This window comes from Lithobates pipiens, unplaced genomic scaffold, assembly GCF_037356315.1.
Source record: "Lithobates pipiens isolate NorthernLeopardFrog02 unplaced genomic scaffold, aLitPip1_a1.2 Scaffold_16, whole genome shotgun sequence".
Taxonomy (NCBI): Eukaryota; Metazoa; Chordata; class Amphibia; order Anura; family Ranidae; genus Lithobates; species Lithobates pipiens.
Window position 1 is genome coordinate 10977038 of NW_027507748.1, and position 17828 is coordinate 10994865.

General features: G+C 48.8%; 1 protein-coding gene across 2 annotated transcripts in view; it reads left to right on the forward strand.

The window, feature by feature from the left end:
- LOC143981590 (V-set domain-containing T-cell activation inhibitor 1-like) overlaps positions 1-9680 on the forward strand; it is a 33796-nt gene extending 24116 nt beyond the window's left edge. Inside the window, exon 5 of one of the 2 annotated variants that reach the window (XM_077479566.1) lies at positions 6307-9680. In XM_077479566.1, the coding sequence (XP_077335692.1) occupies positions 6307-6734 (428 nt within the window). In that variant the 3' untranslated portion in view covers positions 6735-9680. Of the gene's footprint in view, positions 1-6301 lie in introns of both variants that reach the window. The other variant, XM_077479567.1, reaches the window with a different exon arrangement.
- The last annotated feature ends 8148 nt before the right edge of the window (positions 9681-17828 follow it).

Genomic DNA, 17828 nt, shown 5'->3' on the forward strand with positions numbered 1-17828 from the left:
AGGGCCAACGTGTTGCCTATATTTAAAAAGGGAACAAAGTCTTTACCAAGTAACTATAGACCTGTTAGTTTAACTTCTATATTTGGGAAGATACTGGAGAGATTAATAAAAGACCACATAGATGGGTTCTTGCAAGAAAAAAATATAAGACAGAAGTTGTCAGACAAACCTGATTTCTTTTTATGAGGAGGTAAGTACAACCTTGGACAGAGGGGTGGTGGTGGACGTGGTATACTTGGACAGAGGGGTGGTGGTGGACGTGGTATACTTGGACAGAGGGGTGGCGGTGGACGTGGTATACTTGGACAGATGGGTGGCGGTGGACGTGGTATACTTGGACAGAGGGGTGGTGGTGGATGTGGTATACTTGGACAGAGGGGTGGCGGTAGACATGGTATACTTGGACAGATGGGTGGCGGTGGACGTGGTATACTTGGAAGGAGGGGTGGCGGTGGATGTGGTATACTTGGACAGAGGGGTGGCGGTGGATGTGGTATACTTGGACAGAGGGGTGGCTGTGGACATGCTATACTTGGACAGAGGGGTAGCGGTGGACGTGGTATACTTGGACAGATGGGTGGCGGTGGACGTGGTATACTTGGACAGAGGGGTGGCTGTGGACATGCTATACTTGGACAGAGGGGTGGCTGTGGACATGCTATACTTGGACAGAGTGGTGGCGGTGGACGTTGTATACTTGGACAAAGGGGTGGTGGTAGACGTGGTATACTTGGACAGAGGGGTGGCAGTGGATGTGGTATACTTGGACAAAGGGGTGGTGGTGGATGTGGTATACTTGGACAGAGGGGTGGCGGTGGACGTGGTATACTTGGACAGGGGGGGGGGCGGTGGACGTGGTATACTTGGACAGAGGGGTGGCGGTGGACGTGGTATACTTGGACAGAGGGGGGCGGTGGACGTGGTATACTTGGACAGAGGGGTAATGGTGGACGTGGTATACTTGGACAGAGGGGGGCGGTGGACATGGTATACTTGGACAGAGGGGGGCGGTGGACATGGTATACTTGGACAGAGGGGTGGCGGTGGACGTGGTATACTTGGACAGAGGGGTGGCGGTGGACGTGGTATACTTGGACAGAGGGGGGCGGTGGACATGGTATACTTGGACAGAGGGGTGGCGGTGGACGTGGTATACTTGGACAGAGGGGTGGCGGTGGACGTGGTATACTTGGACAGAGGGGGCGGTGGACGTGTTATACTTGGACAGAGGGGTGGCGGTGGACGTGGTATACTTGGACAGAGGGGTGGCGGTGGACGTGGTATACTTGGACAGAGGGGTGGCTGTGGACGTGGTATACTTGGACAGAGAGGTGGCGGCGGACGTGGTATACTTGGATTTTCCGCACACACGGCTCATGTGTAAGGTAAAGTCTACAGGTTTGGAAATATCAGTTTGTAAATGGATAGAAGACAGAATTCAGAGAGTCGTGGTTAATGATTATTACTCTGAATGGTGTAAGGTTATCAGTGGTGTACCCCAAGGTTCAGTGCTGGGACCCTTACTTTTTAATATCTTTATAAATGATATTGGGTCTGGGATCAAAAGTAAAATCTCCGTCTTTGCAGATGACACCGAGCTATGCAGTGGGATAACGTCCTTACAGGATGTCTCCAATTTACAAGCCGACCTCAATGCTCTGTCTAATTGGGCGACTATGTGGCAGATGAGGTTTAATGTTGATAAATGTAAAGTTCTACACTTGGGGGCTAAGAATATGCATCATACATACTAGGGGGAGTACAACTGGGGGGATCCATAATGGAGAAGGATCTGGGGGATCCATAGTGGAGGAGGATCTGGGGGGATCCATAGTGGAGAAGGATCTGGGGGATCCATAGTGGAGAAGGATCTGGGGGGATCCGTAGTGGAGAAGGATCTGAGGGGTATCCGTAGTGGAGAAGAATCTGGGAGGATCCATAGTGGAGAAGGATCTGGGGGATCCATAATGGAGAAGGATCTTGGGGGATCCATAGTGGAGAAGGATCTGGGGGGATCCATAGTGGAAAAAGATCTGGGGGGATCCATAGTGGAGAAGGATCTGGGGGATCCGTAGTGGAGAAGAATCTTGGGGGATCCATAGTGGAGAAGGATCTGAGGGATCCATAGTGGAGAAGGATCTGGGGGATCCATAGTGGAGAAGGATCTTGGGGGATCCATAGTGGAGAAGGATCTGAGGGATCCATAGTGGAGAAGGATCTGGGGGATCCATAGTGGAGAAGGATCTGGGGGATCCGTAGTGGAGAAGGATCTGGGGGGATCCGTAGTGGGGGGATCCGTAGTGGAGAAGGATGGGGGGACCCATAGTGGAGAAGGATCTGGGGGATCCATAGTGAAAAAGGATCTGGGGGATCCGTAGTGGAGAAGGATCTGGGGGATCCGTAGTGGCGAAGGATCTGGGGGGATCCGTAGTGGAGAAGGATGGGGGGGATCCATAGTGGAGAAGGATCTGGGGGATCCATAGTGAAAAAGGATCTTGGGGATCCGTAGTGGAGAAGGATCTGGGGGGATCCGTAGTGGAGAAGGATGGGGGGATCCATAGTGGAGAAGGATCTGGGGGATCCATAGTGAAAAAGGATCTGGGGGATCCGTAGTGGAGAAGGATCTGGGTGATCCGTAGTGGCGAAGGATCTGGGGGGATCCGTAGTGGAGAAGGATTGGGGGGATCCATAGTGGAGAAGCATCTTGGGGATCCATAGTGAAAAAGGATCTGGGGGATCCGTAGTGGAGAAGGATCTGGGGGGATCCGTAGTGGAGAAGGATGGGGGGATCCATAGTGGAGAAGGATCTGGGGGATCCATAGTGAAAAAGGTTCTGGGGGATCCGTAGTGGAGAAGGATCTGGGGGATCCGTAGTGGCCAAGGATCTGGGGGGATCCGTAGTGAAGAAGGATCTGGGGGATCCGTAGTGGAGAAGTATCTGGGGGATCCGTAGTGGAGAAGGATTGGGGGGATCCGTAGTGGAAGGATCTGGGGAATGCATAGTGGAGAAGGATCTGAGGGGATCCATAGTGGAGAAGGATCTGGGGGATCCGTAGTGGAGAAGGATCTGGGGGGATCCGTAGTGGAGAAGGATCTGGGGGGATCCCTAGTGGAGAAGGATCTGGGGGGATCCGTAGTGGAGAAGGATCTGGGGGATCCATAGTGAAGGATCTGGGGGGATCCGTAGTTGAGAAGGATCTGGGGGGATCCATAGTGGAGAAAGATCTGGGGGATCCATAGTGGAGAAGGATCTGGGGGATCCATAGTGAAGGATCTGGGGGGATCCGTAGTTGAGAAGGATCTGGGGGATCCATAGTGGAGAAGGATCTGGGGGGATCCGTAGTGGAGAAGGGTCTGGGGGATCCGTAGTGGAGAAGGATCTGGGGGGATCCGTAGTGGGGGATCCGTAGTGGAGAAGGATCTGGGGGGATCCATAGTGGAGAAGGATCTGGGGGATCCTTAGTGGAGAAGGATCTGGGGGTATCCATTGTGGGGGGATCCGTAGTGGAGAAGGATCTGGGGGGATCCGTAGTGGGGGGATCCGTAGTGGAGAAGGATCTGGGGGATACCTAGTGGAGAAGGATCTGGGGGATCCATAGTGGAGAAGGATCTGGGGGGATTCATAGTGGAGAAGGATCTGGGGGATCCATAGTGGAGAAGGATCTGGGGGGATCCATAGTTAAGAAGGATCTGGGGGATCTGTAGTGGAGAAGGATCTGGGGGATCCTTAGTGGAGAAGGATCTTGGGGGATCCATCGCGGAGAAGGATCTGGGGGATCCATCGCAGAGAAGGATCTGGGGGGATCCGTAGCGGAGAAGGATCTGGGGGATCCATAGCGGAGAAGGATCTGGGGGATCCATAGTGGAGAAGGATCTGGGGGATCCATAGTGGAGAAGGATCTGGGGGGTCCGTAGTGGAGAAGGATTGGGGGATCCGTAGTGGAAGGATCTGGGGGATGCATAGTGGAGAAGGATCTGGGGGGATCTGTAGTGGAGAAGGATCTGGGGGATCTGTAGTGGAGAAGGATCTGGGGGATCCATAGTGGAGAAGGATCTGGGGGATCCATAGTGGAGAAGGATCTGGGGGATCCGTAGTGGAGAAGGATCTGGGGGGATCCGTAGTGGAGAAGGATCTGGGGGATCCATAGTGGAGAAGGATCTGGGGGATCCATAGTGGAGAAAGATCTGGGGGGATCCATCGCGGAGAAGGATCTGGGGGATCCATCGCGGAGAAGGATCTGGGGAGATCCATAGTGATGAAGGATCTGGGGGATCTGTAGTGGAGAAGGATCTAGGGGGATCTATAGTGGAGAAGGATCTGGGGGATCCATAGTGGAGAAGGATCTGGGGGATCTGTAGTGGAGAAGGATCTGGGGGGATGCGTAGCAGAGAAGGATCTGGGGGGATGCGTAGCGGAGAAGGATCTGGGGATCCATAGTGGGGAAGGATCTGGGGGATCCATAGTGGAGAAGGATCTCGGGGATCCATAGTGGAGAAGGATCTGGGGGGATCCGTAGTGGAGAAGGATCTGGGGGATCCATAGTGGAGAAGGATCTGGGGGATCCGTAGTGGAGAAGGATCTGGGGGATCCATAGTGGAGAAGGATCTGGGGGATCCATAGTGAAGGATCTGGGGGGATCCATAGTGGAGAAGGATCTGGGGGGATCCATAGTGGAGAAGGATCTGGGGGATCCATAGTGGAGAAGGATCTGGGGGGATCCGTAGTGGAGAAGGATCTGGGGGATCCATAGTGGAGAAGGATCTGGGGGATCCATAGTGGAGAAAGATCTGGGGGGATCCATCGCGGAGAAGGATCTGGGGGATCCATCGCGGAGAAGGATCTGGGGAGATCCATAGTGATGAAGGATCTGGGGGATCTGTAGTGGAGAAGGATCTAGGGGGATCTATAGTGGAGAAGGATCTGGGGGATCCATAGTGGAGAAGGATCTGGGGGATCTGTAGTGGAGAAGGATCTGGGGGGATGCGTAGCAGAGAAGGATCTGGGGGGATGCGTAGCGGAGAAGGATCTGGGGGATCCATAGTGGGGAAGGATCTGGGGGATCCATAGTGGAGAAGGATCTCGGGGATCCATAGTGGAGAAGGATCTGGGGGGATCCGTAGTGGAGAAGGATCTGGGGGATCCATAGTGGAGAAGGATCTGGGGGATCCGTAGTGGAGAAGGATCTGGGGGATCCATAGTGGAGAAGGATCTGGGGGATCCATAGTGAAGGATCTGGGGGGATCCATAGTGGAGAAGGATCTGGGGGGATCCATAGTGGAGAAGGATCTGGGGGATCCATAGTGGAGAAGGATCTGGGGGGATCCGTAGTGGAGAAGGATCTGGGGGGATCCGTAGTGGAGAAGGATCTGGGGGATCCGTAGTGGAGAAGGATCTGGGGGATCCATAGTGAAGGATCTGGGGGATCCATAGTGGAGAAGGATCTGGGGGATCCATAGTGGAGAAGGATCTGGGGGATCCATAGTGGAGAATAATCTGGGGGATCCATAGTGAAGGATCTGGGGGGATCCATAGTGGAGAAGGATCTGGGGGGATCCATAGTGGAGAAGGATCTGGGGGATCCATAGTGGAGAAGGATCTGGGGGATCCATAGTGAAGGATTGGGGGGATCCATAGTGGAGAAGGATCTTTGTGGATCCATAGTGGAGAAGGATCTGGGGGGATCCGTAGTGGAGAAGGATCTGGGGGATCCATAGTGAAGGATCTGGGGGATCCATAGTGGAGAAGGATCTGGGGGATCCATAGTGGAGAAGGATCTGGGGGGATCCGTAGTGGAGAAGGATCTGTCATGCTTGTGGTTGTCAGAGTCTTGCTGTGCCTAATGGGACTTGTAGTTCTGCAACAGCTGGAGGTCTGCTAATTGAATATCCCTGCTCTACTGTATCTCCGACCTGAACAATGTTTATAAACAATACTACTTTGTATCTCTATATCTCCCATCTGATCAATGTTTATAAACAATGTTACTTTGTATCTCTCTGCCTCCTGTCTGAACAATGTTTATAAACACTTGTCCATTTTTTGACAGTAGGAGCTTCTGCAGCGATGGTATTTAAACATCAACTCCTGGCTGTCATTTTGACAGCAGGTAATTGCCGCCAAAATTCTTCCTGGGATTTTTGGGGCATTTGTATTACGCCCAGTTGCCCACATGTGGTCAGGTTTGAGTGATAAAATTGCCCATCTTGCAGTGATAAAAATGTATATGAATGAAGTGAGCAGACTGTGGATGAAAGTTTCCTGTGCCGTGTTCCCCTCACTATATCTTGTCTTTTTTCCCAGAGAAGGGGGCGCTGAGGGAATATGGGGAATTCTGAAGCCTCAGCTGAACTTCCAATTTGAAGAAAAGACGATTGAGGAAATTGAGAACATCAACAACAACAACACCAACCCTACCAACCCCACCGACCCCACCAACCCCACCAACCCTACCAACCCTACCAACCCCACCAACCCTACTAACCCTACCAACCCTACCGACCCTACCAACCCTACTAACCCTATCAACCCCACCAACACCACCAACCCTACCAACCCCACCAACCCCACCAACCCTACCAACCCTACTAACCCTACCAATCCCACCAACCCTACCAATCCCACCAACCCTACCAACCCTACCAACCCCACCAACCCTACCAACAATATCAATATCAACAACATCAACACCACCAATGCCACCAACACCACCAATACCAACACAACCAGTGTCTAGCCCCCCATGGCTCGGGTTCTAGAATATATTGGACATGTAGAAGACCTATACAAGGAGATCACATCCATGCTATAAATGTTCTTAGTGTGCTCCCTCCCAGAGAAAAGATACCTTCAGTCATGTGGCTACCAGAAATCACCTTCTTCAGCTGCGGACTTTGCAGAGTGAGAAGCTTCACAGTACTCTTCATCGGACAGACATGAACCATAAGTTATAAATCATACTCATTACAATTGTTTATAGAGCTATCATATGTACATATACACTATATTGTCAAAAGTATTGGGACAGCTGCCTTTACACGCACATGAACTTTAATGTCACCCCATTCTTAGTCCGTAGGCATATTTTTGGTAAAAAAAAACCCTGCAATAAGCATATATTGATTCGTTTGCGCAAAATTTATAGCATCTACGATATAGGGGATCGTTTTATAGCATTTTTATTGGTAATGGTGACAATCTGCGATTTTTATCGGGACTGCGACATTGTGGCGGACACATCGGAGACTTTTGGCACTATTTTGGGACCATTGTCATTTATACAGCGATCAGCACTATAAAAATGCACTGATTACTGTGTAAATGACACTGGCAGGGAAGGGGGTTAACCACTAGGGGGCAGTGAAGGGGTTAAGTGTGTCCTAGGGAGTGATTTTAAATGTGAGGGGGAGGGGCTTCAACACACATGACAGCGATCACAGCTCTTGATGACAGGTAGCGGTAATCTCTGTTCTGTCGCTAGGCAGAATGGGGAAATGCTTTGTTTGAAAAAGAATCTCCCCGTTCTACCCTCTCTGTGACCCGATCGCGGGCACCCGGTGGACATCAGAGACTGCAGTGGGTGTGCATGCGCGCCTCCAGCACCGCTTCTTAAAGGGGACATACCTGTACACCCTGTATTCACTCCCCCCTCCCTCCTACATCACTGACCCCCATCAGACTATCCTTGCAGGCTGTCACTGACCTCCTCCCAGGTGCACCGGTGCAGGGCTCAGGCCAGACAGTCCTCTCAGGGCTCCAGCTTGGTGGCTCTAGTTTTATCCTATATTATGCTCTCCATGGTCCACACATTTCCGACTCCTCCTGTGACCCTCATCCTAGCAGTGCTCCAGCTCTTGACTCCTCTGTAGCCCCCCTTCCACGAGACTGCAGACACAATAAAGAAGATGGTCAGAGACTGTGCGGCCATAATACAAGAGATGGTCAGAGACTGTGCAGACATGATACAGAAAAAGGTCTGAGAATGTGCAGACATACAGGAGATGGTCAGAGACTGCAGTCATGATACAAGAGATGGGCAGAAACTGCAGACATGATACAAGAGATGGTCAAAGACTGCAGACATGATACAGGAGATGGTCAGAGACTGCAGACGTGATACAAGAGATGGTCAGAGACTGCAGAAATTATACAGGAGATGGTCAGAGACTGCAGACATGATACAGGATATGGTCAGAGACTGCAGACGTGATACAAGAGATGGTCAGAGACTGCAGACATGATACAGGAGATGGTCAGAGACTGCAGACGTGATACAAGAGATGGGCAGAGACTGCAGACATGATACAAGAGATGGTCAGAGACTGCAGACATGATACAAGAGATGGTCAAAGACTGCAGACATGATACAGGATATGGTCAGAGACTGCAGACGTGATACAAGAGATGGTCAGAGACTGCAGAAATGATACAGGAGATGGTCAGAGACTGCAGACATGATACAGGATATGGTCAGAGACTGCAGACGTGATACAAGAGATGGTCAGAGACTGCAGAAATGATACAGGAGATGGTCAGAGACTGCAGACATGATACAGGAGATGGTCAGAGACTGCAGACATAGTACAGGAGATGGTCAGAGACTGCAGACATGATACAGGAGATGGTCAGAGACTGCAGACGTGATACAAGAGATGGTCAGAGACTGCAGAAATGATACAGGAGATGGTCAGAGACTGCAGACATGATACAGGAGATGGTCAGAGACTGCAGAAATGATACAGGAGATGGTCAGAGATTGCAGACATGATACAGAAGATGGTCAGAGACTGCGGACATGATACAGCAGATGGTCAGAGACTGCGGACATGATACAGGAGATGGTCAGAGACTGCAGAGGTAAAAACAGGAGACATCAGAGATTGCAGAGATAAAACAAGATACGGGCAGAGATTGGTAATGACAAGCAAATTCTCACATTGATGCAGCAGCTCCCAAACACTAGAGCCACAGACATCATCTTTTTGATTGGGGGGGAGGGGGAAGAGGGGGATATGTGCTAGGGGGTGCTTTATGAGGGGAAAAGACTTGTGCTGGGGGGTGAGGGGGGACAGATTTCATATCCATCCCCTCTTGTAGAACCAAGTCCTCAACAATCCTAAAGTGCCCACATATCCTTTCCCCAAACCACTCCAAGTGTACTGTATGTTTACCCCCCCCCCCCCCCTCCCCTGCAAGTCTCACTTTTCGCTCATTAATAAAGACCTCAGATCAGCGCTGTCCTGACAGAGCTGCGCGCACGTGTTTCCTCCCTGCCCCCTCCTCTGTGTCCAGGAAAACATCACACCAGGAGGAGGAGGGGGGGGTGGGGTCAGTGCGCAGCTCCATGTATGTGTGGGGCACCCGGGAAGAGATGCCAGTTTACGGCTGCCATACAAAGCGTTGCTCACGGGAACCAAGACACCCTGCGGGCATTCCGGGACTCTGATTCGCCAGGACTCCAGATTGGGGCATGGTACAAATTGCAGGACAATCCCAGGGACCTTGAGCTATGGGCAAATTAGGTGGCCGCGAGGCTCCTGGGAGTGTGAGGCCTTAGACGACTGCCTAATTTGCCTAATTATAGAGCCGCCTCTGTCCATAGGGTTCAATATTGAGTTGCCCCGCCCTTTGCAGCTATAACAGCTTTACCTCTTCTGTGAAGGCCGTCCACAAGGTTTAGGAGGGTGTCTATGGGAATGTTTGACCATTCTTCCAGAAACGCATTTTGTGAGGTCAAGCACTGATGTTGGACGTGAAGGCCTGGCTCACAATCTCCACTCTAATTCATCCCAAACGTGTTCTATCGTGTTGAGGTCAGGACTCTGGGCAGTCAAGTTCCTCCACCCCAAACTTGATCATTCATGTCTTTATGGACCTTGATTTGTGCACTGGTGCGCAGTCATGTTGGAACAGGAAGGGGCCGTCCCCAAACTGTTCCCACAAAGTTGGGAGCATGAAATTGTCCAAAGTGTCTTGGTATGTTGACGCCTTAAGAGTTCCCTTCACTGGAATTAAGGGACCAAACCCAACCCCTGAAAAACAACCCCCACACCATAATCCCCCCTCCACCAAATGATTTGGACCAGTGCACAAAGCAAGGTCCATGAAGACATGGATGATCAAGTTTGGGGGTGGAGGAACTTGACTGCCCAGAGTCCTGACCTCAACTCGATGGAACACCTTTGGGATCAATTAGAGCAGAGACTGCGAGTCAGGCCTGACCTCACAAATGCTCTTCTGGAAGAATGTTCAAACATTCCCATAGACACACTCCTAAACCTTGTGGACGGCCTTCCCAGAAGAGTTGAAGCTGTTATAGCTGCAAAGGGCGGAGCCACGACTGCGCACCAGTGCTCAAAGCATGGTCCATAAAGACATGGATGAGCGAGTTTGGGGTGGAGGAACTTGACTGGCCTGCACAGAGTCCTGACCTCAACACGATAGAACACCTTTGGGATGAATTAGAGTGGAGACCGTGAGCTGGCCTTTCACGTCCAACATCAGTTGCCTGACCTCACCAAATGCTCTTCTGGAAGAATGGTCAAACATTCCCATAGACACATCTCCTAAACCTTGTGGACGGCCTTCCCAGAAGAGTTGAAGCTGTTATAGGTGCAAAGGATGGAGCCAACTCAATATTGAACCCTACAGACTAAGACTGGGATGTCATTAAAGTTCATGTGCGTGTAAAGGCAGGCGTCCCAATATATATGTATATATATATATATATATATATATATATATATATATATATATATGTAAGAGCGGCAAGGATGTGCAATTCCCTTCCACAGGCGGTGGCCTCAGAAACTATTAGACCTAAGGACCTGAACGACCGCAACATAAGGGATATACAATGTAATACTGACATATAATCACACACATAGGTTGGACTTGTGTCTTTTTTCAATCTCACCTACTATGTAACTATGTAACTATATATATATATATCAATTTCCCAGAATGCTGTAAGCATTATAAAAAAGGTTGATACAGGTAATACAAATATAATGTTGGGATGGTGGGGAGTGGGGGAAGGATTAGGACTGCTGTCAGGTTTTTGTTTTTTTGTTATCCAGGGTTCCGCTAGAGAGATTTATCCTCACTTCCTGTTCCAGTTATAACACTTTTACCAGACAGGAAGTGAGGAAAACGGAGACACAGATATATATATATATATAAAACATCTGCCAGGGGTTCTAAGCCTTCCGCCACTCATTTTTATTTCTGTCTGTGTTGGTGTTGGAGAGTTTCCCTCACTTCCTGTCTAGTAAAAAAAAAAAATGTCGACAGGAAGTGAGGGGGAATCAATCTAACAGAGCCTCAGAGCAAAATCTTTTGAACATACACATTTATTTTTTTATTTTTTTAGTTCTGGATTACGTAGGGAAGGGCTAAAACCCCTGCCAGGTTATACTTTTTCTGTTTATGTCCCAATTTAGAGCTTTCCCATCACTTCCTGTGCTGGAGATGCAACAGAAAATGAGAAGACCCAATGGGGGGGGGGGGGGGGGGGTCACGGGTTTGGACCCCACCAAATTGGGTTGGGGTCACTTTTCATAGTAGGAAATTTTCTTTATTCTTGTATCATAATTACTGCCAGGTTGTCCGTCTCCTCATATCTTGTATGTAATAGTGCCACATGTCCTGAATGTTTGTAACGCTCTGATTCTTTTTTGTTCTCAATAAAAATTATGGTAAAAAAAAAAGAAAATGAGATGAAATCTCTTGAAGTGATTGAAATTTCCCCCTATAGAGTTGTTGGACTTTGATGGCAACTCAACATTTTTTTGTTTTCCCTCTTCAAGGGGATGTAAAGGTTCGTTTTTTATTTTCTAAATAGGTTCCTTTAAGCTAGTGCATTGTTGGTTCACTTACCTTTTCCTTCGATTTCCCTTATAAATGTTTTTTTTTTTCTTTGTTTTCTTTGTCTGAATTTCTCACTTCCTGTTCCTCCTCAGTAAGCTGTTCTGGCTGACTAACCACCGCTCGAATGATGGTGAGAAGTTTACTGAGGAGAAACAGGAAGTGAGATATTCAGACAAAGAAAAAAAACATTTAGAAAGGGAAATCGAAGGAAAAGGTAAGTGAACCAACAATGCACTAGCTTAGAGGAACCTATGTAGAAAATAAAAAACGAACCTTTACAACCCCTTTCATTTCCATTTCGGTGACAGTGTCTTCCGGGACACATAGAAGGTGGATCTCTTCCCGGTGGGGGGCAGAGACTGCAAAAAAAAAACTGGACAAAGGGTCTAATCCTTTCCTATTTCATCTAAAAATAAAAAAACATAAAAAAAAAACCCTTACATACACTTTAGGCATTGGCTGAGATCAGGAAATAGAAAGCAGGAAATCATTATGGCCAATGGGAAGGGAAGGAAAAAGGGAGGTAAAATTGATTTTTGCACAGAGTTTCACAGCTGCTATCTCTGGAGATTCCTAAAGACCTTACAGCAGCCTCTATGCACAGGGACTGTTAGATTAGGTAGCAAAAGGCATTGGTCATATTGTTCACTTCCAGATTGCATAGAGAAGGGCTACAACCTCTGTCAGGTTATATTTTTGCTGTTTGTGTGCCAATTCGGGAGCGTTCCCTTCAATTTCTGTGCTGGAGATGCAGCAGAAAATGAGTAAATTTCTCTAAAGTGAATAAAATTTCCCCTTCATGCCGTGTAAACACACGACCGGACTTTTCAACGGACTTCTGGCAGAGGTCCGACGGACGTTCTCAACGAGCGGACTTTGCCACACACGACTGGGCTAAGTCCGTTCGAAAGTCCGTTCATTTTGAACGTGATGATGTAAACGGGACTAAACAAGGAAGTCCAGTAGCCAGTAGCCAATAGCTGCCCTGAGCCATTCAGAGCTTTTTCCGACGAGAATTCCAATCGTGTGTACGCGGCATTAGATTTGGTAGCAAGAGGAATGACATGGGTCACGTTATTCAAAGTTCTATGTGTATCCCTAAACCTAGTCCTAAAAGCCCACCCCCCCCCCTTTCCCCCAGGTGACCCCTCCCCCCTTAAGATCCTGTCCAAAAGTATTTTATATATTTTATTGTCTACTGATCACATGGTGTGTTGGGTCCTTTTCCTCCTTACCCCTCTCTCAGTGGTGGGTGGTTTTGGAGGAGGAGCATTGGCGGGATGAAATCAGAGTGCCCCCTTCCCTCACAGTTGCCCCCCTCCTCCCCATTAAGGTCCCCACCACAAATATTTTATGCTTTCTTTTTACTCTCCTGCCTTTTTCTGATGTCTTCTAGCCAGTTCTATGATGAGCTGGGTCCTCTTCCTCCTTGCTCTCGTCTCTAAGCATTGGGTGGATCTAGACACAGAGTGGTACTGACATCTCACACTGTGAGTTCAGGGCACCATGCTCAGGGGGAGGGGCTATGACCCCCTACACTTACAATCTTCACTAAGTCTTCCAGGTTCAGTGAGTTCAGGGCACCATGCTCAGGGGGAGGGCCTATGACCCCCTACACTTACAATTTTCACTCAGTCTTCCAGGTTTGGTGAGTTCAGGGCACCATGCTCAGGGGGAGGGCCTATGACCCCCTATACTTACAATTTTCACTCAGTCTTCCAGGTTTGGTGAGTTCAGGGCACCATGCTCAGGGGGAGGGCCTATGACCCCCTATACTTACAATTTTCACTCAGTCTTCCAGGTTTGGTGAGTTCAGGGCGCCATGCTCAGGGGGAGGGGTTATGACCCCCTACACTTACAATCTTCACTCAGTCTTCCAGGTTCAGTGAGTTCAGGGCACCATGCTCAGGGGGAGGGCCTATGACCCCCTACACTTACAATTTTCACTCAGTCTTCCAGGTTTGGTGAGTTCAGGGCGCCATGCTCAGGGGGAGGGGTTATGACCCCCTACACTTACAATCTTCACTCAGTCTTCCAGGTTCAGTGAGTTCAGGGCACCATGCTCAAGGGGAGGGGCTATGACACCCTACACTTACAATCTTCACTCAGTCTTCCAGGTTCAGTGAGTTCAGGGCACCATGCTCAAGGGGAGGGGCTATGACACCCTACACTTACAACCTTCACTAAGTCTTCCAGGTTCAGTTAGTTCAGGGCACCATGCTCAAGGGGGAGGGGCTATGACACCCTACACTTACAATCTTCACTCAGTCTTCCAGGTTCAGTGAGTTCAGGGCACCATGCTCAGGGGGAGGGCCTTTGACACCCTACACTTACAATTTTCACTCAGTCTTCCAGGTTTGGTGAGTTCAGGGCGCCATGCTCAGGGGAAGGGGTTATGACCCCCTACACTTACAATCTTCACTCAGTCTTCCAGGTTCAGTGAGTTCAGGGCACCATGCTCAGGGGGAGGGCATATGACACCCTACACTTACAATTTTCACTCAGTCTTCCAGGTTTGGTGAGTTCAGGGCGCCATGCTCAGGGGGAGGGGTTATGACACCCTACACTTACAATCTTCACTAAGTCTTCCAGGTTCAGTGAGTTCAGGGCGCTATGCTCAGGGGGAGGGGTTATGACACCCTACACTTACAATCTTCACTCAGTCTTCCAGGTTTGGTGAGTTGAGGGCGCCATGCTCAGGGGGAGGGGTTATGACACCCTACACTTACAATCTTCACTAAGTCTTCCAGGTTAAGTTAGTTCAGGGCACCATGCTCAGTGGGAGGGGCTATGACACCCTACACTTACAATCTTCACTAAATCTTCCAGGTTCAGTGAGTTCAGGGCACCATGCTCAGGGGGAGGGTTATGACAACCTACACTTACAATCTTCACTAAATCTTCCAGGATCAGCGAGTTCAGGGCACCATGCTCAGTGGGAGGGGCTATGACACCCTACACTTACAATCTTCGCTCAGTCTTCCAGGTTCAGTGAGTTCAGGGCGCCATGCTCAGGAGGAGGGCCTATGACACCCTACAATTACAATTTTCACTCAGTCTTCCAGGTTCAGTGAGTTCAGGGCACCATGCTCAGGGGGAGGGGTTATGACAACCTACACTTACAATCTTCACTAAGTCTTCCAGGTTCAGTTAGTTCAGGGCACCATACTCAGTGGGAGGGGCTATGACACCCTTACACTTACAATCTTCACTAAGTCTTCCAGGTTCAGTGAGTTCAGGGCACCATGCTCAGTGGGAGGGGCTATGACACCCTACACTTACAATCTTCACTAAGTCTTCCAGGTTCAGTGAGTTCAGGGCACCATGCTCAGGGGGAGGGGCTATGACACTATTTATACCGTTACATGACCATATCCACTGTCACTACCGAATAAATCCAAATAGTGGCAGTGGGCCCCTCTGAAAGAAATAAGTCCTTATGTCACTCCTCAGAGTCTACAAGGCCGAAGCCGTAGCTAACATATAGTCAGAAAAAAAGAAAGAAAAGAGACTTTTCCCCTGCTGTTGTGTCCCGCTTTTAACTTGCGTACCAACACCAGGAGAAAAGAAAAGTAGCTACCTTAGGTTTCGGTGAACACATAGGACATTTGATTAATATCAAAACAATTTTTATTTCTTTCTATACATAAAACAATAAACCTTGATTGAATTGCATCAATCGATCCTCGGTGTTTACACAACATTAACCAAAGATGACCCAAAGATCATCCTTATCTGCACAGTTCATACACCCTGACTTTCAACAAACAGAACCAGATATACTCATACATGCAACAATAAACCAGATAGAGGCGCCTCCTATGGCCATACATGTGATGATATACCGAGTATGGTCAAATTGTACCAATATTACGCTTCTATTTGAAAGCATTAGATAAATACTCTCGGAAATCTGCACATGTATGGTCATCAAAGTAGCAGTAATTGGAAATGGGGATAATTATGACCAGACAATGGTCCTAATCTCTCATTAGTACCTCCATTAAACCTACATAGCAATTCTCTTCGGTTGAAATAAGAATATCTCAGGCTCGTGATTATAACAGTCTCATGAAGATCTCTCAGTTAGTTTTGATCAATTATTATAGCTCTGAGTCTCCTTCTACTTAATCACTTGTAGCCGAGTGTAGGAAACCTGAACCCGACATTTAATTATGTGAAGCCTTCACTTTCAGCCTTTTGCAAGCAGCGGCATAAATGACAGTCAATACTGAAAATGTATCAATCAATGACAAGACGTTTGTGTGGAAAGTAGGCTCCCTTCTGGGCATGAATCAAAGTGTTAGCAGTTCGGATCGGAAATATGGAATGAGTGAGCATCTGAACAGACACCTGTTTGAAAGGCTTCTGGCGCAGCTGATTGCAAAAGACCCTGGAGTGGATTCAGTATAACAGAGGTGGTGAGACTTGGATGTTATAAAACAAGTGGTGAAAGATCCTATACACATTTATTGGACTTTTGATCGACTAAAATCGTTTGTGGAGAAATATTGCATCCAAGTATTCAGCTTGTCTGATGAACGAACGGCCGCCTGAGAATCTCATATAGATATTGACACAGCAAATCTGAGTGAAATCCCCAGGGTATGGTAAGTAGTGATGGCCGAACAGTTCGCCCGGCGGTCGTTTCGCGGCGAATTTTCGGCTGTTCGCGATTCGCCCGATCGGCGGACTATTGCCGCCGTTCGCCCGGCGCACTTCCGTGTTTTTACTGTGTAAAAGAACTTTGACCTGATGACACATCCATCATGGGGTACAGGACAGTCAATTGAGACATTACAGCACATGGACACTTGGACATTCCCCCTAACTTATAAATACACCCGATCCGGCGGCCATTTTACATTCTTTCTTCTGTCACTATGGGGAGAGGTTGCTGTGTGGAGCAGGGAGAGATTGCAGTGACCCAAATCGCTAGCTATTTGGTACACAAAAGTTCTTTTCAGGACTGGTATAGGTGTTAGGTGTATATAGGTTTGCTGTGCTACTGATTGTTGCAGCAGCCTGAGTGTCTTTTGTCAGTTTAGAGAAAGGGAAAGGACGGTGTGTCTGCTGTAGGGACAGTCAGTTTAGTCATTAGCTGTTACTATCAGGTCCACAAAAGTGCTATTCCAGTTATTGTTCCAGCAGCCTCTGTTTTGTCAGTTTATATAGGGACAGGCAGAAAGCAGTGTGTCAGGCAGTGAGTGTCAGTTTAATCAGTAGCTGTTACTATTAGTTCCACAAAGGTTCTTTTCAGGACTGGTATCAGTGGTATGGTAATAGGCTTGTAGGTGGCACTAATGGGCACTGAAGGGTGGCACTGATAGGCAGCATGGATAGGTGGCACTAATGGGCACTGATGGGTGGCACTGATAGGCAGCATGGATAGGTGGCACTAATGGGCACTGATGGGTGGCACTGATGGGTGGCACTGATAGGCAGCATGGAAAGAAGGCACTAATGGGCACTGATGGGTGGCACTGATGGGCATTGATAAGCAGCACTGACAGGCGACACTGAAAGCCAGCACTGACTGGCATCACTAATGGGCACTGGTTGCTGGCACTGGTGGTGCCTTTAATGTAATCAGAGCACTGATCATCAGTGACCTGATTTCAGGGCACTAATGACCGCGATCACCATGACCGTGATCACTGCACTTCGTGCCCCCGTGGGTGCGCAGCAGTGGCTGTTTCGGGTGTGCCATCATATGGCATCCACCCAGAACGAGAGCCGCACCAACCCTCCGTCATTTGACGGTGGGCGGGTGGCAAGTGGTTAAAGATCATGTGCGTGTAAAGGCAGGTGTCCCAATACTTTTGGTAAGATAGTTTATATGCAAATGTAGAAAACCAAGTCCCCTATTTGTACCCCGAGTAGTTGAAACAGATTAGTGAGTAGTTAGTTGACCGTCTGATTTAATGACTGAAGTAAATATCGCTTCTTTAAGCAAAAGAGA